This window comes from Diprion similis, chromosome 6 (assembly GCF_021155765.1).
Source record: "Diprion similis isolate iyDipSimi1 chromosome 6, iyDipSimi1.1, whole genome shotgun sequence".
Classification (NCBI taxonomy): Eukaryota; Metazoa; Arthropoda; class Insecta; order Hymenoptera; family Diprionidae; genus Diprion; species Diprion similis.
This window is the reverse complement of record NC_060110.1, coordinates 21,080,990-21,103,049: the sequence shown is the minus strand read 5'-3', so window position 1 is coordinate 21,103,049 and position 22,060 is coordinate 21,080,990. Positions and strand designations below refer to the sequence as shown.

Below are 22,060 nucleotides of genomic sequence, written 5' to 3'. Positions count from 1 at the left end.
CCCCCGACGGGCCCTCGACGCGACACGTCGAGCAGATGGTCGCCAGGTTCAGTCCCATTCGGACCCCGACGCCTTTGGAAATGAAGTCACGCGGAGAGACTCTCGGCAGGCTCAGCCCCAGGCCCAGAAATGGGGACCGAATCGCATCCCCCGCCGCACTGTCCATTCCCGACGTCATCGAAGCCCACGAACCACCCGCGAGCAGCAATGGGACCGGAAACGGGGGCCCCGGGACACCCGGAAGCGATGCTGCCCCTGAAGGGGAGCGCGCAGAGGCCGAAGGATGCGAACACACCGCCATAGAAAGCCTTGAGGAGGGAAGAGTCTCGTTCAAGGGGCAGAAGAAAGCGCTGCAACAGAACGATAATAATATACAGACACTTCGGGTTATCATATTGTCGGAACAGTTGTGATCGGGGGAAGAATGATGCGGTGGTTGTTGGTAGTTTTTTTTATTTTTGTTTATTTTCTTTTCTTTTTTTTTGGTGTTTTTTTTTTTATTATTCTTCTCTTCATCGCATGACGGTAGTGACTGGTTAACTCATTTATCGACGGTGAATATCGATTTTCTTCACCGTCGTCGTATTCGGGCCGGATTTATTGTCGATAAACTATTAACGCGAATGAGGGAGTGACAAAGTCTACCTGTAATAATATTAGTAGTGAAAACGAATTATTAAACGAGGAGGAACAAATGTATAATAAATATCTAAATATAGTAAATCAGAGACGTAAAGAAAGATGAAGAAAAAGAAAAAAAAAAACTGTGACGATGTCGTAACGATGAACTATTTTACTGTTAATGACGAGCTGTTGTTCCTACGGTAATGAGTCATAATAATATCAATACACGATGGTGTCGGGGGTGTGCGCGCAAAACTTTGTGAATTTTTTCCTTTTTTTTTTTCTTGTAACAAAACTGCTTGGTGTTTATTCAAGCAGTCTTAGTTTCCCAAGTATCGCAACTCGATGCGAAACTGTTACTTTGAAAAATGTACGTCTTACACCAAGTTTGGTTCAGGTCATATCGTTAAATTTCATGATAGTTATTATTTATTTTATTTTTTTTTTTGTTCGAACAACTTGGTCACTTTCTTTTTTTTATTTGCATCATCAGCTAAATTTTGAACGAATGTGAAATAAAGTCATTGATAATTTTTCGTATTTCATTCCTGAAGGATCTTGTCTTCAGTATGGAATATTTTCGTTGCGCACTCCCGATAATAAATTAACGACATGTTAATAAAACGATAATGAACAAATTATATCGAATCATACTCAAAAACAGGAATATAAATTTAACGAAAAAAAAACAAAAAAAAAAAAACAATCCAGAAAAATTGATTGTGATTTGAAGAAGATGCACGTACCTATGTATAAAACTAAAAAAATTGAGGCTGCAACGTTGGAAGCACGTTGGAAGATAATAAATTATACGTTATACATAAACTTGGTGCGCGTTGATATGAAAGTGATTATCGATTAACTATACCTAATTCAAATTATATATCGATGGAAGTACCTATATAAATATACCTATTATAATGAAAAGACTGCCAAAGCAGAGGCGATATTATAAATATATATATATATATAGATACGTACACATATTTTAATTTAGTTTTTATCAAACGATCGAAAATATGATTATCTCGTTATTGTTGCGATGCTGGCTTCTGATCCATGTTATATATGAATCTAAATTTCACACCCTCTTTTCCCCTTCATTTTCGCAATTTACAGACAACCGAATTCATAAAAATTATCATAAAACTGTGCAACGCCAACGAGAGTACAGACGCACATTCGGAAATCGAAAAACATTAGACGAGAACGATGACAAAAAAGCTTTCGCGTCACACAGACACAGACTAGACGCAATAAAAAGAAAAGCAAAGTCGTGCTTGAGAAAATGATGATGAGCGTCTATCCAGAAAAGCTTTGACCGCGGTTCAACTGAACAACCCGCAAGCTCTCAATACTAAGCGCTAAGCTGCTCAACCAGTTAGTTTCGAAGAGACTTATTCAAGCTATTGGAGAGGGTATCAGAGAACTTCTCGACGCAAACCCTTCACTTTCGGTTCCTGTGCCTCTTCGAGTTCATAAACGCGTGTAATCGCGTCTTTGAAACTCAAACTTCTCGTCACAAACTATTATTGTTGATCGATTTCTTGGCGAAAAATCAAGGAACCACATTAATTTTTTTTTCATTTCGGGCAAAGTCGACTCCAGAATCTTGAGTTTGCCCGAAATTTCTTACTATGTGTATCCTTAGTATTTCTATCTTAGTATTCTCATCGTCATTCCTGCATATTTCCCGCAATTTAAATAAAAAATTTGTTGGAAGCCAGCAATTACACAACGACCTGTGAAAATCCCGTGTATTTTATACTTTTATATCGTGAGCGAAGTGTGAGATTATAATTGTGAATAAACGTATTCGAGGAATGACTGTGCAGATTGATTGATTGATTGATTGATTGATTGATTGATTGATTGATTGATCGTGGTCTCGTTGCGAATAAAACAAATTACCCGGTTGCGAACAAAGCGAGAAAGTTAATTACCGCTAGTAAATGGATGTGTAAGAAAAAGCAAAAAAACAAAAAACAAGAATTGTATTTATCAATGTGACGTGATTATGTACAGTCTATGTATCTGAATCTGGGCAATATAGTGTTTATATATGTAAGATATAGGTATATATATATATATATAAAACATTAATACGATTATTACGAATTAGTACGAATACGGTAGCTGCTACGACGAAACTATTACACGATCTCTTATTAAACCACGATCACTGATATATACATTATATATAGTACCTATTTACAAATGCGCAGACATTTGTTGCAAACAACACGTTTAAAACTTACACTTACGCACGATGTACGATAGATTAATTCGAGCCGAAGCGATGGAATTTTCTTGTTCCTTATTGTCTCATCGAGATAGACGAAATTAAACGACGAGAGAAAACGAATTTTCCGAGCCATGCCGACTCTGAATTATTCACTTAACGCGGTTTAATATACGTACATTACGCATATACCACATTATATATACATATATATTTCAAAGTATTTTGTGTAAATATTATTATATAAAGAGTATAAATAGAAATTAGGGATAATACTTAATTAATAATTAAGGCTCAATGTGTTCTTAAACCGTATACTTATACTTAAACTATACAAAAAAATTCACTAAATCTCCCAACATTTTACATATGTGCGTGATTGTTGTGTCTCACTCTCTATTTTTCTCGCTCCTTTTCTCTCTTTTTTCTCTATTTACACGCATGTCTGCATGAGCTAATTTGCTACGGCCCGAATTAATTAATTAATACATTATGCGGTAGTGTGGAAAAACCTAGCTCGTCGACACATGCTTGGGAAAAAAGTATTCAAAACACTCTACAATTCAGTACAACTCGTTTTCGTATTTCATTTTATTTTTAAATAAACAAATTTTTGTGGTTTTTTATCTATGGAAAATCATCAACTCTGATAACATAAATTAATTAAAATTGACATTTTTATTTCTGTTTTCCTTACGCTGTTATAGATGTAAAAAAAAAATATTTCATCTCCATTATCGCGATGTATTATATTACTAAGAAAAATCGAACAAAGAATAAAAAAAATTAAAAATTATTATTTTACATCATGTTTTCTATTGCCATTTAACTAACGTTGTATTATGAACACTACGTAGGAACAAATTGAAGAAATATTAGACAAAAATTATATCAAGATACTTTTTTTAAACACGTGATCTCATATAATATTATTATTATATCTTCTTTGCTATTTATGTTACGGAGAATGAATCTCTTTCTTATATATTCATATGTGAAATTGTGGACGGATAGAAGGAGAAACAAGGATGTTACTCGGTGCCGGTATTTATGCTTAAAACTTCACACCCAAATTTTCTAACAAATCAACTTATAATATTTTCGCAGCCGACTTGAAATAGCACAATTTTTTTTTTTCTAGTTTATTAAAAGTGATCAAAAATTCATACGAATAAAATGCTAGAAATCGATTTGGAACTTCACCGTAAAATTCTTTTGAAAAATGTAAGTGAAAGTAATAAAAATACGGGCATCGGGTTCTCGTCTTATCACGAACTGACAAATTTATGCATAATCGGGAGGATTTCTTTACATTTGTTTTTCAATCATTCTGTTTCTCGTAACGATAATTACTAAGCAACAATAATATTGGCTTATAATATAAAAAGAAGAAAAAATAAAATACTCAAAAGAGAAACCTACCTTATCGATCAATTGACGCACACGTATCGTTATAGCTGTATAAATAGTATATTACACGTACACGATCCTCTAATCGTGTATAGATTTCCAAAATTTCAACCCCTGAAGTCGCACACGACCCTCGTCCAGCTCACTTGACCTTTGTATCCCAGCCCCGTGTGATTCCCAGCAATACGCGTGAATATAGTTATAACGTAGAGTTTTCAAATTTACCTTGTCAACTCTCATATTTTATCTAATTGTATACATCATACACAACACCGTGGGTCGATCGCCTGGCCGACGTGAGTCGATCGTTGTCCCATATATGATCAATTTCGTTATACACATATAAATATATATATATATATATATATATATATATATAAATGTATATATATATATGAAAAAAAATCTTTTTTATAATCTATTTCGATGGTATAATCATAAAGTGTTGATAGAAGACGAAGAGGAGAGGGAGGTCGAGTTATGAACGAAGAGAAAGAAAAATAAGATGAAAAAAACTCTTGTATCATATAATAATATTATAATATAACGAATTATAAAAAATATGTATATGTGTGCGTTCGAGTATAACGGTATGAATGAGAATCAGGCAGATGTGCAACGCGGTGATTGATGAGAGCAATTGTATGTATGTATATGCGATACGTGCTTGCAAGCTCTACGTTAAATATAAGGCGTGCAAGCAAACGCGAGTAAATTGCGTGTGGACGAGCAGCGAAGCGTGAAAGAGATAGTTGAAATATTTTTGCATAATGAAGAAAAAAAAAAAAAAAGGGAAACCTTGTATAATATATAGAGTCTATATATATAAATACACGAATTAAAGCGCGACGTATTCGCGGATATACGAACGTCGGCCGAGCGAAAAGCCCCCGTCATCACTTGTAAAAAAAAATAAACGAAACAAACGCAAACTGAAGTTAGGAGAATTTTGAAATTGAATTAAATAGAAAACGATTTTCAGAAGATAAATAAGACGAAAGAACTACACTTATAGAAAAAAAAATACCGTGAGAAATATGTATATATATATATATATTATGATAATAGTAATAAAAACAAAGATGGAATGACAGAATGGCAGAGAAACATGTTACGCTCTAAGACTCGTATACATTATGTATAAACAAAAAAATATTTAACTACAACGTAAATCATGTAATTCGAATGAGTTATTATTAAATTTTTAAATATCCTTGAAAAAAAAAAAAAATTTAAGAAAGAAAACCTTCGCAGCAGCTGCTAAACTACTTAATTAACGAATAAAAAAAAAATAATGAAAATATGATGAAAAGTTAAACTGATAGATGAACAGATATATCGTATGCGAAATCTCGACCCTATAGTGATTATACGTACAATATATGATGTACTTCCGAATGATTTTATGATTTGTTATTTTGTTCAATATTTGAACATCCGATATATTGGAGCGTGTCTGGATCATCGATTATTTCAATTTGTATATATATACACATCATATTATATATTAATTATTGTCTATTATTTTTATTGCTATTAATATTATTATTACTTTTATTATTGTCATTATTACGATGAACATTATGAATTATTATTTTGTACAAATTTTATGTTGCAATATAAATAAATGATAAAGAGACAGTTTTGAGTACTGACCGCACGTATTATTATGATTATTATTATTATTATTATTATTATTATTATTACTATTATTATCATCATTACTGTTATCAGCTCCGTGACATTACCTAACAGTTGCAGCAGCTCTCATAAGCCTTTATATCTATATTTCCATATAAAGTTGATTTGTACCTCGAGTAATAAATAATCGATTCATGGTAATTCGGAAGTTCAATATTTTCACAAACCCGCATCCATGTATTAATTTTTATGCATTACATTGATAAATCGGTTACTTTCCGATCTCTGTTTCTACATCTTCTCTCTTTTTTCGGACTCTTTTCGGTTCTGCTGATGCTAATCGTCAGCTATCTGCACGGGCCGCCATGTTGAATTTTGATCATGAAATACGAGGACTCTTAGCAGAATTCTATTGGGTCTTGCGGATCCGATATCCACTCTAATGTCGCCTATTAATCGAAAAAAACTTTTTTACTTCAGGCAGAATCTGGCGATACTTCGTTCAGACTTAATCAATGTCTATAAACTATCCAAACCTGAGCCGAAACGAGAGCTGACAATCACATTTTGGTTAGGTACTAATATTTTACGGATTCATCGGATTTTGTCGATTGAAAAATTCAACTTAAAGAGAAAAACAACAAACAAACTAAATTCAACGCAGCTTGATTGTTTTTTTTTACCGGAGAAAAACGTACGATTTCGAAACTGCGTAAACCAGGCTTTTATTCGATTAAAATTCCTTGCCATTGCGCGCGTGATCGTTTGGTCAAGAAAACTAAACCAGACGTTGTTAAAAGTGAAAAAAATTTCGTATCGAGACCAGGAATTTGCTTTAATCATATAGAAAATAGTATTCTGAATTAGAAACGTACTTTGGTGTTATTCAAGACAAAAAATTGATTCATTCAAATGAAGATCCCACCAGTATCAAGGGGCGAGAATCTTTCCACTTGCAGGTAGGTACGAATGCAATAATCAGGGCCTTTCTTATTCCCTCCGGAAGTGGTTTGAACAATGAAAATAGTCGAGCGCGTGGTTCTCACAATTTGATTAGGCCGCTCAGGATCAACGCGCCTCGTCGAGTCCGACGCCTGCGTATCGGGAGGGAAATGCGTTACGTCGCGACGCTGAGCGTCGATGCGACGCGCTACGGTCGCTCAGCAATCTGCGAGGAATATTCTGTGTAAAAATGGGCAACCGCAGTGACCCCGCATCGAGATTGGACGCCGTGCGTCGCGCCATTATAAACATTAACAACAATGGTAAACATGGCAGCAAGCCGTAGTCCGTATTTTACGTTTGCGTTTCTCTATTCCACGACGTTTCTGCTACGCAATAAATCTATAGCAGTGAAGCACATTCGGATTTTATTGCTGTTACAGCAGAAAATAAGATCCCCTTTCACCCGCACCCCAGATTATCACGAGTGACCAGCGAGCTTTCAGTTTTTTTCGTTATCGTTTTTTTCGTAAGCTGCACCGGCATAGGCAAACGGATTGGCACGAAAAACTAGCTAGTTGTCAGCTCTGCAAATTTCAAAAACGCCGCACTATTCGCACGTAGAAAATTTTCTATCAGGGTATGAGTAGAACAATTGTTTTGGAATCTTAGTTTACAAAATTATTCACACCGACAATGATTTGTAAAGTCGAGAATCTTTGTTTTATCGCAGCGGAGTAGATAATCGTAGCGGGAAAATATTTCATTGAATATTGATTAAATTATAAAATCGTATAAGAAAGAAGAAAAGGCGATTATTGTCCTCATTTTTTTCCTCTCAAATTGTGTACATTGTCTGAAAAAATTTGTCAACGAGATTTGAATACGAAAAGAATTAATAAACTTACGTTAATTTTGCAACTTTAGTACCGTCTGAAGCTTTGTATTTATATTTTGCAAATGAAACTATTTCAAAGTTACCCTAAAGCTACAAAACAGTGATTTTTCGTTCACTCGTAATATTACTGCAATTCCTAGAATCCAGAAAAATTGGGAGAGAATTTTTTCTCTCCAGAGCTTCTGTTACTACAACTCACCCGACCTCACGGGATGCCGAAGAATCGACCTGAGTATGTATGTCCATGTGTAGCTTACCTGCGCACCGGCTTTTACACGCAAAGGTACAAACAACCCGGCCTCTAAACTGCAGGCTTCCTGGGGGTGGCAGCGGTAGTCAATGTGCAGTAAACCTGGGTCAACGGACCAGCGGCTGCTCGGCAAGAAGCATCGTAGCGAGAAAATAAAGTCCAGGGCCGGGTAGCGCAAACCAGCGACCCGTTTTCCTTTTCCATTTTACTTAAGACTATCGAAATCGGTACGAGCTTAGAATTGTTTTTATTTCAATCCTCTCATTAAAGAAACCATTGTGCTCAAAATTTGAATGGAAAAGTGTGAATAAACATTTTTAAGTGCGTATCAAACTCCGTGAAAGGTGAAAGGCTTTCGTCAACTCATATTCAGTCGAACCAGTGAAACAATTTTCTACTCTCCAACAGCACCGATAAATGGAGAAGCTTTAACACGATTAACGTGCACGTCGTACAGATTTCACGCTTATTATACGAAAAAAAAAACAGTTTTTTCAATCAAATAACTCACGTGCAAGTGTAATTATAGGTGTCTTAATCAATATCAGTTTTCTTCACCCTCACGTTCGCGCCGAGGTTACTGAACCACCGTAACCCGATCGATTTGAAGAAAGTCGCTGCTTATGTGAACATTGCGATCTTAAAATGAAATTAAAATCGAAGATAAATCGTGAGGTTTAATTTCATGAACTTTTGAACCAGTTACAGTATTTTTGGCATTATTAAAAAGTTGCAGTACATTCAAAAAAATACTAATCCAACCAAGACGAAGGATTTCCATTAACGATAATTTGATACCGAGAATATTTACGCACCTGGTCAAAAATAAGGCAAAAATGAAGGTAAAAGAATGCAATAAGAGAGGATTTATTTGAAAACTTTGAGACCTAAGAAAATTGTGTTTTCTGAAACTCCTCTTACTTCCGTCCACGCATCTGCTCCTTTCGTGCGATTTAAAAAAAACCGCATCTGCACCGTCGGCGCGTCCTGCGAAGATCGTAGTGATGTGAATTACCGAAGAGGATGACGTCCAGGCGTGTGAATACCTAGTCACCCAAGCCATTATTCACACGATCTTTGTCCGTTTCCGTATTTCATCGATAAACACTGTTTGTGTGTATGTGGCAGTGAGCACAGCAGTAGTACAGCGCTATTATCTCGTGACTTCATGTCCGGTGTAGCTTTTGTTGTACGTATTCTACTACCACAGCGCAGCGGAACTTCCGCGTGAATCCATTCGTATCCTGACAAAAATACACCAAGCAGAGGGAATGACGCAGGAACCGCTCTCTTCACGGCTGAGCAAAGTTAATATACTACAATGGTTATACGTGCTCGATCTAAGGAATATCAACACAATCATTTCGTGTTTACGCAACGTTCCACCGAACCCAAAACCAATGTGACTTCATCAAGCAGACTCAAAGCTTCGCTTTTCATAAACCGGTGCAAGTGCTCCGATTATTTAACGGTTTTAACGATTAACGCGATAATTTCTCGACCAGATAATATTAAATACACATTTTAAGCTCGTGGACCAATCTACTCGACAAGGATTAACCACGCACCGGTATGCGGACAGTGAAACCAAGGCGAGAAGAAAAGAAGCGTGATAAGGGGTTGAGGCTATAACTCTAAGCGAAAGAGTAGGAGAAGGCGAATGTAATCAGGAAATCAGCTGTCAAAGACAGCTGGTCGCCGTGCCTCGTGACGAAGGTAAACGTGCCGGAGACACCAACACGTTGAGATCAGCATGTAGTGGAAGCATGTCTCTGTTATCGAGCGACGTGAACGACGTCGGTAACGGCGGGGATAAATCGGAGTGCGCAAACGCCGGTCGTGGAGCCGAGTCGCGCCCTCAGAGACCGAAGCTGAGAGAAATAGCACGATTCTGGATAAACTCGTTGAGAGCGGCAATCTATGCCGGGGATGCCGGAGTCGCCAGGGTAGTTGGCATCGCCGCCGGGACGCCCGAAATGGGCAATCTACAAAGCGATGCCAAACGGAAGAAGAAGAACCGATCCAACGACGACACCAGCAGTCGAGCCGCAGATCCCACCTCCAAGCTCTCGCAGAGTCTGGATGAGCTGGACCAGTCCGAGCACAAGGTCGCATTCGAGAAGGTCCAGACCTCGGCCAGAAGGCAGAAGGTACCGAAAGTGAGTCTCTTTTTCGATCGATTCAATCGCGAACGTTGTCTAGGATTTTTCGTAACAACCTTTTGCTCGCTAACTTATTTCACCAAATCTTAGCCTAGCATTCGCGCACTTGTTACACGTCGTGAAAGAAGCTGTTCGAACTATCTTCTCACGCCGGAGTGACCCACCCTGCTTAGAATTCAAGTCAATGTTGTCTGGTGTCGATTGATAGAAAATAAGACCAGTAACTAACCAGCGTTTTTCTCTGTCAAGTAATGCTTTTGAATTATGGTTACATTAGGAGTAAAAATTTTTCACATCGTACAAACGTGCAGAGGAAAGTCATTGGATGATTACCTCGTTTATCGTGTTAACTATGGTGAACATGTAATATGAGCTTGCATCGTATAATTAGTGTGTTTCACTGTGGACTGAATTAACTCACTTGAAAGAATGAACGTTTGTACACAATCAGTGGTTATTGAACTTTAGAACACAAGATAGTGAGCAGCTATACATATAGTACAAGAAAAAATAGGTACTGTGACGAATCTGTTGAATAAACTCAACTACTTAAAGCAAATAAGACCTTGTGATCAAGTCGAGGAGTTCATTTGACTGCAGGTATTATTTTTCAAATCATACTAGTGACTAGTGTTATTTTTTCGTATAAATTCAAACTTCACTCAGAATTCGCGCGTTAGAAAAAATAATTTCTCCGTTAGATGAGTTTGACTGATTTCGAGTAATGTTTAGATACGAATTTGAAATTCCCTGAAACGTTTCTATTTCCGTATCCTGCAGATTAAAGGTTCTTTTCACAATTACTTGAGTTCACAAGCCGTATATAATTTGTTATTTTTATACATTATTTCGTCACAAATGTATAGGTATATAGAATATATATATGTATACATATAGTGTGTATATGTAAACAAGTCAAGATTTCCGTGAGATAAATTTTCTGGTCTATGTACACTAACGAGACGGTTAAAAAGACTACACGATCATTCTGCGTAGCGTTGGTATAAGTTTATACATATATACGCAGAATCTAGAACAGTTCATAGAGCAGTACGAGCTAGTATTGTGCAGCAAAGATACTTTACGATGACTGCCTCTGTCAACCAGATGCTACGACTGCTTGGAAAAAAAGAAAAAAGAGGGGGAACCGTCACTCACCATTTACCATTCACGCTCGCACGATTTCTCTTCGCACTGACAGGCCTCACCAGAAAATCCCGGATTTCAAGACGGCCGGCGTGACGAGAAAGAGGAAGAAGAGGCAAAGGACATCGTCCACCCCGATGCCGGGGCTCCGCCGGAATCCGGTCCTGTCCCCCCACCTCAGCCTCTCGAATCCTCGCGTCCCCCGGACCCCTGGGACCGCTCGGGGCCCGAGGGACCCCCACCCACGTCCCTCAGCGTCGGCTCGGAGGGGCCTCCTCTGCTGGTCACGGACTCGTGGCATCGCGCGAACAAGAGCCTGGTTACCCCTGATGTGCCCACGCCGCCGAGCCAGGAGTCATCGTCCAGCGACAGCGTTTTCACCGATCCCGGCGGCATGGTCGCAGATTCGGGATCCCTGCCTCCCGTCAGGGACGAGCATCCCCTACCTGCCGAGGACAGGGAAGACCGGACGAGAACCCGATTCACCGTCGCCAGGCACAAGAAAATCGACCTCCCGCCTGCCTCGCAGCGAGTCAACGGTGAGTCTCAACTTTCATCCATTTCACACGGGGTGCAAAATGCTCGAGGAGTCCAATTTTTACCTCACAAATACGACCTAGATCAAAAAACTCGAAAACTCAAAGTCCGCAAGGGTAAATCTGACTTTACGGGCTATCCAAAATCACGATATCCAAATAATCCAAAACACTTCATTCGTTTGTTATCGGAACCCTGAATAACCGGAAACAAGGTGTTGAGTTTTCGGGCATGCTCGACCGAATAAAACTTCAGATACAATATTTTTGGACAAATTTTTGCTACGCATTTTTGCCGTCCACGTTCCAGCCCCTTTTCCAATCGTAACAGCGCTGATCTATGTATCTAAATCTAAATCTAAATTCTATGTCATCCGATTTTTCGTGTGGAGGAGGAGGGGGGGGGGGGGGGGGGGGGCTTTACCACCAGAGCTTTTGGTGCTATAACAAGTGAGTTTTTGATGCGGTTTATTAATTTTCGGAGACAGACTTTTCCGCGAATCCAAGCTTTTGTAGGCTTTGAATGGAATGCAAAACGGGTAAATTGCCGATGGCAAAGTTGGGAAGAAAATTAATCGAACGGTTGTAAGCCTGCGCTTAACGGAGCTGATTCCGTAGCACGAATATGACGGCCTGGCCAAAGCAATCGGCAGAAGTGCCCGGAGGCTCTGGCGAAGCGAACGGCTGCTTATAACGGTCCAAAACTCTAAACTCTAACGATCTCGACGAACGCTGCGGGTAACATCCTCATTGCCGATATTCGTTTTATACAGCAGCATGATCGTTACGTTCAAGCGGGCGTGCCGAGCAAATATGCTTTGAACGTATCTTTTTATTTTTTATTTTTTAGTTTTTTTTTTTTTTTTTTTTGTTCGATCCCTACGCAACGCGACATTTTCGTTTCAGGTTTTATTTTAAATATAAAAAAAAATAAGTCTATACGCAGTAAATACTCGAAGAATTGTGCATTGATCGAGATGAGTCGAATGTTATGACGTTACTACACCCGCGCGTGTGAAAAAAATCCGTTAGGAAGAAACGGCTTTTTCAGCTCTCGCCTAATTAGCAAGCTCTTATAAAAATAATTGCCTTCTGCTTCTTGTACACGAATCTTTCCGCTGACGTTGTTGCGGGCCTGCTAACTGTTTTCGCATATGAGTACATACGTGAGCGACGCGTCGACGATTATAATATATTCATACATTAATTACTCACCGATCGTTGAACGGTCAGAATCAATCAAACGTGTAAGAAAATCATTAACGTAATTTTTTTTTTTTCCTTTTAATTTCATCAATCGAGACAAAACAAGAGACAAATGACTTTCAATTCGAAAATATATGGATAATTTTTTTTTGTCAAATGTAGATTGCTTTTAATTCAATTAAACCGTTCGTCTCGATATTGCCGAAATCTCCACCAAAGATGCGATTATGGCCACGTTGCTACTCAGACACTGAAAACAAGTCCAATATCATCCAACAGTTCCGTCATTCATGGACACAGCACACTTGTTGCTTATCGTGACCTGTAACCTCGCTCCATGTAACGTACGTCGCAAACGGTGCCTTGCCTCAGTAAAGTTCTCGTGCCAGACGGTCTTTTAAACTATAATTTACGTAGCGTGATTGAAGTTTCTCATAGGTGTGCTTGAATGAAATAGAAAGAAAAAACATTCATTAGACATTCATTAGTCGATTCTTTCATTATTCCATTACAAATTTTTAATGGATTAATAATTATGAAGCATTCGTCCAATTTTTTCACCACTTTTCTTTTATCAACTTAACATGACATTAAACATTATAAACGTGATCTCAGAAATTCCTGTGCAAACATTACGTCACTTTGTATTCAGCAGAAAAGTTGGTTCAATTGAATAAGATAAATTGGCGACGCTTCATAATTAGCAAGAAATTACACTAATTGATCGACTTAAAGCCCGTCGCGTCATCGACTAGCTCATGAATAAGCGCATCTATTATATACCTCGTTCCACAAGGAAAACACGGCAAGTTTCAAAGATAAGCGTTCAAACTGCATATAAATATTATGCCCAAGTGACTCGTCCTCTGTTTTCGATACGATTGATAGGCAAAGTCGAAAGCAAGGGTGGGCAGAACACTGTCTGTCGGTTTAGACTCACTCATTGAGTTCACACAACTTCCCTAATTTTCACAGCTTACCTTAATCCTTCGTAGTCGTCACGATGTGCAAATAAAAACAGTCCTTGACACATCAGTCGGTTCTTGGTCGTCGATGGCGTAGCATCACGTCGCGTCGGTTTCCTCGGTGCCAGTAAATTTTCCGTTGTCTTTTGTGTCTTCTATGGGACTGAATCAGTGAGCGAAAAATAAGCGAACTCAACACCAGCATTGTCATGCTGCTTGATTTGTGTTCGCGAACCGACACTTGGACTGCGACTGACAGGAAGAAAACGGATAGTGCTTCCCGCGTTTATCATCTTCGCATCCCGTTTTCCATCCCTTCCCATTCCATTCGACAAGATGGTCTGGTACAAACGGAAGTCCAGGAGGACTCATGCGGCCTCTGTAACATTTCCAGGATCGACGCTCAACGCCGCGACACCAACATCCGAAACTTCACCCCGACGTCACAGTGCTAATGAATCACTCCCAACTGAGAGTAACGTTCTGCGACGAGTGGCCAGCCTCACCCTGGACCGAGCCACCGTCGAAGGACGTTCCAACAACAGGCCCAGATTCGTTCCAGAGAAGCTTGACTTCCGGTTGTACGAAAAATTTGAAGGTGAGTTTCCATTCCACGTTGTACTATGAATAAAAAGTAAAAAAACTTTCGGCTTTTTCATGTCTACAATCAAGTCACACGATAAAATCTTTCTCAAATTCGATGCCAAGTTGCGAGTGAATCGATTTAGTAAACATAAGAGTAAGAAAAAAACGTCGGGATATTGGAATCGACAAATACCCACCCACCACGTGAATTAATGCATGTTTCCCATTTTTATTTCCTGAACCCCGTCATTGTGGACACATAACACTTATATATAGTAGGAACAGGTTGCCTGTAATAACAAACGGCATCTTAACAGTCTGATAACGGTAACAGGTTGATAAGCGTTATGCCAGAGCGGGTGTGCCTTAGTACCGAACCACATGTCGTAGAAGCTGATCATTTTGAGCTCCAAGTAATTAACGGGCCAGTATATCTCTTCAGACGAAGTTTTTCCCAGCGCGTCGTTAGAGCGTCTGCGAAATCCACAGACGACGAGGAGCAACACCTCAGACAGGAATAAAAGTGTTCACGACACGTCACGTGTCTAATTATCACGACACTGAATAAATGAATACGCAAACGACTGAGAGAGTGGTTATTTAACACAGTCTGCTGACGGATTCATAAGTTATATGGTGAAAAATGGACCAGGAGTGTGTGCGGTGCACAGAAATGTTTATCGTGACACGGGGCTTCCATGGAATGTACTACGTACCCATAATAACGGTGCAGTGGATGACACCTTTCCACTTCTTGGGCAAACGTCACTGATAAGGTGAAATGTAATCTACCGGCGATAAGCTCAGCTAATCTCAGTCCGACCTTGAAAGTAAGTTCGTTCAGGAACTTCTGGAGCAATGAACTTGCCCGATTTCCTTGCACTCTTTCGTCGGCCACACTGTCGCGATTGGCAAACTGCCGGCTCATCATCCGCAATTGTTACTCAGTAGCACAGCGTTGTCGTCTGGTTCATCGTCAGCCGAACGACACACTCGCTGTTAATTGTTGATAACGAGATCAGACCGGTGAAACTTATACGGCTGTAGAGATAAACTCATGGAATTTTCTCTTATCACCGAGATGTATACGCCCCTGTAATACTCATTGGATACTGTGATTCAAGGGTGAGATCTGAACAGTTTTGCGAATTTTAATAACCAAGCTGAGGAAAACGATGGGCACTTATAAGAATCCGCCCTCTTCGAGGTGAACATAGATTTTATCGATGAAGGTGAAAGGGCTTCCGAATAAGATGTGCGTGATGCCGGTTGAAACGACTATGCTGACGCCCCTTCTACAGGACCGCGTCCGCGTTAGTCGTAGACAGATGCTGATGCATCCTGGTTTCTTGGATCATTGGAACCTAGGAATCTTTAGGACAAAAACACGAGCTGAAGACCTAGACTTTGCTAGGAAGAATGGGGAGATAATAGAGCAAAATGAATTACGAGAAAAGTCGGACGTCATCCTCCAGGAAGTTCACCTGGAATTCAAACTCTTAAAAAATATTGAGGACATCGGTGCAAGGAACATCACCAAGGTTCTCACCACGATAACTATGGCCGATGACACTTTCGCTCGTGGTTTTAAAAGCAGAGAAGGTCGGTTTAAGGATTTTTTACTATCTTGTTAACACGCTGCACAACTTCGTTTTAGTATTTACACACTCTCTTCAAGTCAGCTCAACATTGAGCTTCTGGTTAATCTCATTATGTCACTTTTTTCATTTGGTGACATCAAGAGTAAAGCTCCAATAAAACTACATATAACCGTTGAATGAAAAATCCTTCCAATTCACCGCAGCACCGTCTTCGACTTCATCGTTCTCACAATTACTATCCTCGATCACCTGAAGACAATTCTTACTCTCGATTCAACCGTAATTACTTTCGTTGAAGACTTCTGAGATGTTTCTTGAGCGTATAATTAGCGAAGGTTATAAATTTAAAGTAAGCTCCGATTCTTCATGACTCACTTCAAAGTTTACATTCAAAGTATCGGTACTGTTTTAGAAGTATAAATCGTAAAGGTATCCATATCGACGTCTGCATCAACTATCCCCCAGCTATTCAGGCCATTACGCTCCGAAACATGGTCGTATCGTAAAATCAATCAATAAACGATAAAAGTGTTGAAACCGCATTATCGACTTGTCATGAATTGAAATACACTGGCCTAAATCTCACCGCTAAGCACTCCTACAGTCACTATATAAATCTAAAAAGAAAGGTAAATCTGCGATAATCCTGGACTTTGGCATTGACAGATCCTCCATACATTTCAACGTTTCTTTCCCAATAAATTCTATCATTTCAAGAACTTTGAAGAGGGTTTGATTAGCGATATCAGAACGCGTGAACCTCGCTGTGTTATAGCCCGATATCGAATCATTAAAGGTGAAATGGCACAGCGAACCATGTTCCGCAGGCTAGCCAAGGACCTAAGGGACCCACACTAACTGCCCACCTGGCCAAGCAAAAGATAGACGGTGACTAAAAACGTCTTTGTGCGTAGGCCACCCTGTTCACCTATCGACTCATGGAGCAGTACCTACATATGTAAAGACCAACGCAAGCAGCATTACAAATGTGTTGGTATTGTAATAGGATACAGGATAACGTTCGCTTTTACCATCACACAAGTACATAAATGCCTCAGTATATGTATGTATAGATGTAGGAACATACATATGACAAGGGGCACGTGACGTTTACACGAAACAGTCGAATGCGTCACGTGGTCCAAGCAGTGTCCCAGATCTCCCACATTGCCGTAAACGGCCGGATTCTATCGCAGTTAAAAGTCTGTTTCGAACGGCGAGTTTCCCGCGGCGTGTCTGGCTCCAGGATGAGGTAAAAAAGCTACCATACTTGACAGTTTTATACACTGTTGGTTGAAATTCATCGGCTTCAGTTTTTCTTACCAAATCGAGGTGACAAAAAATATGCATATCATTCGATGATACCGGAAGATGATTCCACCGCGGTACCAACTTCTCCATTGTTCAAATGTAGTTTAGAAAATTCGTTACAAACATCAAAGTTAGGCCTCGGTATCGGCCACTGATATAAAAAATTTTATTCCGTGCCTTTTTTTACGAAACATGCAGCAACTGAATTCAAGTCACGAGTGTTTATTTCGAGAAGTGAGTGTCAATCAATAAACTTTTTACCGGTATCGCGTTCGTGTTGTAATACAGTGTCGGACTGACACAGGCGCATCATTTAGGCGCTAGACGTATACTGTTACTAACTAGAATCGATCTGAGTCGAGGTATTAGATACGCCATCAAAAACCGCTGGAGTAACCGTTGTAAGGACTTTGGCGGAAAATTTGAAACCGAACAACGAAGCAGCTGTTTGAATACCAAAGAGACTTGTCGTCACTCTCCAATCAGCCCTTCACCGTCCTCCATCACAGCTCCAAAATGAATTTTTCCGTCCCGTTCCTAATCACTGTTGCTTCTCGCTGTACAGGACAACACCTGATGAACTGGCTCGTCGCCGGGCTACCGGATCACCTGAGACACCAGCTGACGGAAGGTGATCAGAAGAAACTCGGTTCCACGGTCTGTGCCCACCTGGTTGCCGCCGGAGTTCTTAAACCACTATCAGACAGGGTTGCGTCAAAGGACGTTAACTTCACGGTAAGAAAGTGATCCAGATGCAGTTCAAGTACCTACCCTTCTCGTGAAAACTTAACATTTTTCCGCTGAATAATTATGTTCATGTATTCAGCCAGACCTGATGTACGAGTGGTCACACCAGGAATCTCCGCTGCCGGTGATAACAAGCCCGGGTAAGTTGCGACGTGAAAGCTGGTCGCCAGAAAACATGCGTCGTCTTGAGGAAGAACTCAGCGCACTACGGAGCGAGGTGACGCGATTACGAGGGCTGATAAACAGCTACGAGAAATTGGCGATGGGTCAAGCAACCCAGACATCACCGGAGAAACTATCGCCGACGAAGAGCTTTGTGGAAAGTGGTAGATTCACAGCCAGTCCGATTGACGGCTCGCTGGAATCCTCGGAAAAGTCCTTTTCTCAGAGGTTCGAGGACTCCAGATATGACGGAATGCCAGGAGCTTTGACATTGTCGCCCATTTCTGAGAACGAGACGTCGCTTGATCAGTGGACGAGCGAAGACCATCATCCCCAAGGATTTTCGTCGCCGAAGGAAAGCGGCACTGCCGCACCTGAGGCGAAGCCGATGGTGGAGAACGGGAAGAATCCGGAACTTTCTATCCTTGCGAGAAGATTTACCGATATGAAAATACAGGACGAAACCAGCATCGAAAATACGAATCTCGACTTTTCTCTGGCCAAGATTAGCGCGGATATGACTAAGCTTACGGAGGAAATAAACAATTTGGAGATGGCCAACGATTCTAGGCAGTCCACAGATGCTTTGATTCTCAAGGATCCTGTCAATGATGCTATCAAAGAACCCACGATCGTGGAGACCGTCAATGACATGGTCACTGGCCCACCACTATCTCCCGCTAATAAAACATCCGACAACCTGCTTTCTGAAGTCCCAGAACCTACATCTCATTCAGTGGCGCCTAAATTGAAGACCATCGAAAGCCCGGTGGACGATCAGATACCTCAAAATCCAGTGACTCAACCTCAACCTCCACCTCCTATACCTGATATGCCTGAACCTCCACCGCCGGCTGATCAACCGATAGTTTCACCACCTCCACCTCCACCTCCGCCTCCACCTCCAATATTCGATGGAGAACAATTGGCAACATCGGAAATGGCTGCTGGTCCTCCTCCTCCACCGCCGCCGCCGCCTCTTCCAATGCTAGAAATGGGGGCGGGGCCAGTACCACCTCCGATGCCTGAGATGACAGTTCCTCCTCCACCCCCGATGCCGGGAGTGCTGGCTCCTCCACCACCCCCGATGCCAGGAATGATGGGACCACCACCACCTCCGATGCCGGGAATGTTGGGTCCTCCACCTCCTCCGATGCCTGGAATGGTGGGACCACCACCACCTCCGATGCCGGGAATGGCAGGTCCGCCTCCACCACCTCCACCTCCCGGTATGGGTGGACCACCACCACCACCACCTCCAGGAGGAATGATACCACCACCTCCACCGCTAGGAGGAAGTAGCCCAAAGCCATTTCCTGTACCTCCCGCTGGTGGATGGAATCCTCCAGGAAGAGCGAGTAAGTCTTATTATTAAGTTATCAACCTGGGTAGAGAATACTTGTAATAGAACTCTTGGGAAGTGTGCAATTGATCTTCATTTTTCATATTCATTTTCATCCATTAGCTTTACGGAAAGAGCCATTGAATCCAGCGGTGCCAATGAAACCCTTGTATTGGACGAGAATACTAGTACCCGTAACGATGACGCAGAAGCAGGATGTTAGTCCAGATTCTCCTACGCAGGTGAAGAAAGGATACTTTTTATTGTAGATTTTTGATTTATATAGCATTTATTATTTGATGGGAACATCGAGTTTAACTAAATTTTTGTAGATTCAAACAGTTTAACTATCAGTCAATTATTATCTATCGGTAATGAAAATAGTTGCTATAAACTGATAAAACATTCATCCATAAAATTCTCTGCACAGATTCCGCTGTGGGCACAAATAGAAGAAGAAAAATCATTGGACATGACAGAGTTTTCAGACTTATTTTCACGCCAAGTAATTGACCGTAAGCCGACAAAGAAAAAAGACGAGGCGGATAAACCGTCGAAAATTCAACCTGCCAAAATATTAGACAGTAAAAGATCCAAAATGGTTGGAATATTGGAGAAAAGTTTGCATGTTGATTTCTCCGAAGTAGAGAATGCTGTGTACACCCTCGACACGGCCGTTGTGAACTTGGAGGCTTTGAAACAAATTTACGAAGTTGTAGGTACCAAAACATACTCCAAAATGATTCAAATTTCATTCCGTTATTATCAAAGTGACCCGTGTAAGTTGAAACTTATTTAAATACTTTCCAGAGACCGTCGCCTAAAGAGCTCGAAGACATAACTGCTCACGAAGAAGCCCATCCTGAAATACCACTTGACAGGCCTGAAAAGTTTCTCAAACAACTATCATCCATACCACATTTTGCTGAGAGAATAGCCTGCCTGATGTTCCAGTCAGAGTTCCAGGACGCGATATCGAGTCTCTCTTCGAAACTAACGAACCTTAGGTCAATTTGCGAATACCTCCGGAATTCAAACTCGTTGAAAAAAGTAATGGCGCTGATATTGACGTTAGGGAATTACATGAACGGTGGTAACCGGATGCGTGGACAGGCCGACGGATTCGGCCTCGAGATTTTGGGAAAACTAAAAGACGTCAAGTCGAAGGCACCCGGCGTGACCTTGCTCCACTACGTGGTGAGGGCCAGGTTGGCACAGGAAGAATGTCAGAACCTCGATGAACCTTTGCCGCTGCCAGTTCCGGAACCAGCCGACGTGGAAGCAGCCGCTACCATCAATTTCGAGGACTTGACTAAGGAGTTGGACAAACTTGGAAAGGAATTGGAAGGTGAGTAGACGTCAGCTTTTTTAATTGCAACCGAAAGAATAACGTGAAAAAAAACTTTGTTTCTTACAGCTTGCAACGTTAAGTACAAAATGGTTGCTGATTCGAATCCCGAAAACGTGGGACCCTTCAAGGAGAAGATGGAGCTGTTCCTTGGCAAAGCTGTAATCGACCTTGCCAATGAAAAGGAAGGCTTGCAGGAGGCTAGACTTAAATTCAAAGTTGTTATGCAGTTTTATCAGTACGTGCCCAAGGGTGCGACACTAGATACGGCTGATCCCCATGATTTCTTCGTACTGTGGCTGAGTTTTTGTAAAGACTTCAAGGTACGCGCTTTCGGTTCGAAGTTTTAAAACCGTGGAGCGTGGTGCTTTATTTCTTGGAATTGTTCTGATTTATTAATCTTGTAGGATATATGGAAAAAGGAGCAGCAACGATTAGCTAAGGAGCGTCGTGAACGGGCGAGAAAAAAATACGAGGAAAAACGACAAGTGGAGAAGGTGAAGAAGGGCAACACGGGATTGAAAGCTAGAATTCAAAAACTCGCGAAAAAACAGTAGCTGCATAAGCACACAGATATAATTAAATATGAAGAGTTTAATAAATTCAATTCTGCATTCCAATTATCGTATAAGCTATCTGAACGTAAGTATGAAAAAACGAAAACGAACAATTTTATCTTGCCGAATATTGCCAAAAGTGCATCACAGTCTGATATATACACATATATATATATATATCAAGGGAGCCGCTCTATGAACTATTTATACAATTGTAAAAACTATTCACACTGTAAGGTATTGCTCTCAAATTAATTGTTATTTCTATTGCTCTAAAGTTATGCTGTTAAATTGTACATAAAAAATTGTAAATACATATTTATTGATTGAGAGATGAGGATTTAATAAACGCGTTTTATACAAAAAGATGAGGACGAAATTTGTG

The 22,060-nt window shown here is 40.5% G+C and overlaps 1 protein-coding gene across 2 annotated transcripts; it reads left to right on the top strand.

The window, feature by feature from the left end:
* Positions 1–9,641: 9,641 nt before the first annotated feature.
* LOC124406610 (protein cappuccino-like) lies at positions 9,642–22,005 on the top strand. 2 transcript variants are annotated; one of them, XM_046882073.1, is made up of 10 exons: positions 9,642–10,166; positions 11,371–11,854; positions 14,417–14,620; positions 18,085–18,254; positions 18,346–19,786; positions 19,894–20,012; positions 20,201–20,485; positions 20,581–21,118; positions 21,188–21,441; positions 21,526–22,005. In XM_046882073.1, exons 1-10 carry the CDS (start codon positions 9,774–9,776, stop codon positions 21,673–21,675), a joined length of 4,038 nt encoding a protein of 1,345 aa, XP_046738029.1. In that variant the 5' UTR covers positions 9,642–9,773; the 3' UTR covers positions 21,676–22,005. The 2 variants fall into 2 exon arrangements, with proteins under 2 accessions (XP_046738029.1, XP_046738030.1); XM_046882074.1 differs by lacking the exons at positions 9,642–10,166; positions 11,371–11,854; positions 14,417–14,620 and adding an exon at positions 15,757–16,209.
* Positions 22,006–22,060: the final 55 nt, after the last annotated feature.

What these genes read in the sequence shown, in the direction of transcription:
- LOC124406610 (XM_046882073.1), top strand. Translation starts at nt 9,774, where the DNA reads ATGTCTCTGTTATCGAGCGACGTGAACGACGTCGGTAACGGCGGGGAT. An exon ending in TGCCTCGCAGCGAGTCAACG is followed by an intron (nt 11,855 to 14,416) that starts GTGAGTCTCAAC and finishes TAACATTTCCAG; the next exon opens with GATCGACGCTCAACGCCGCG. An exon ending in GTCCAGATTCTCCTACGCAG is followed by an intron (nt 20,013 to 20,200) that starts GTGAAGAAAGGA and finishes TTCTCTGCACAG; the next exon opens with ATTCCGCTGTGGGCACAAAT.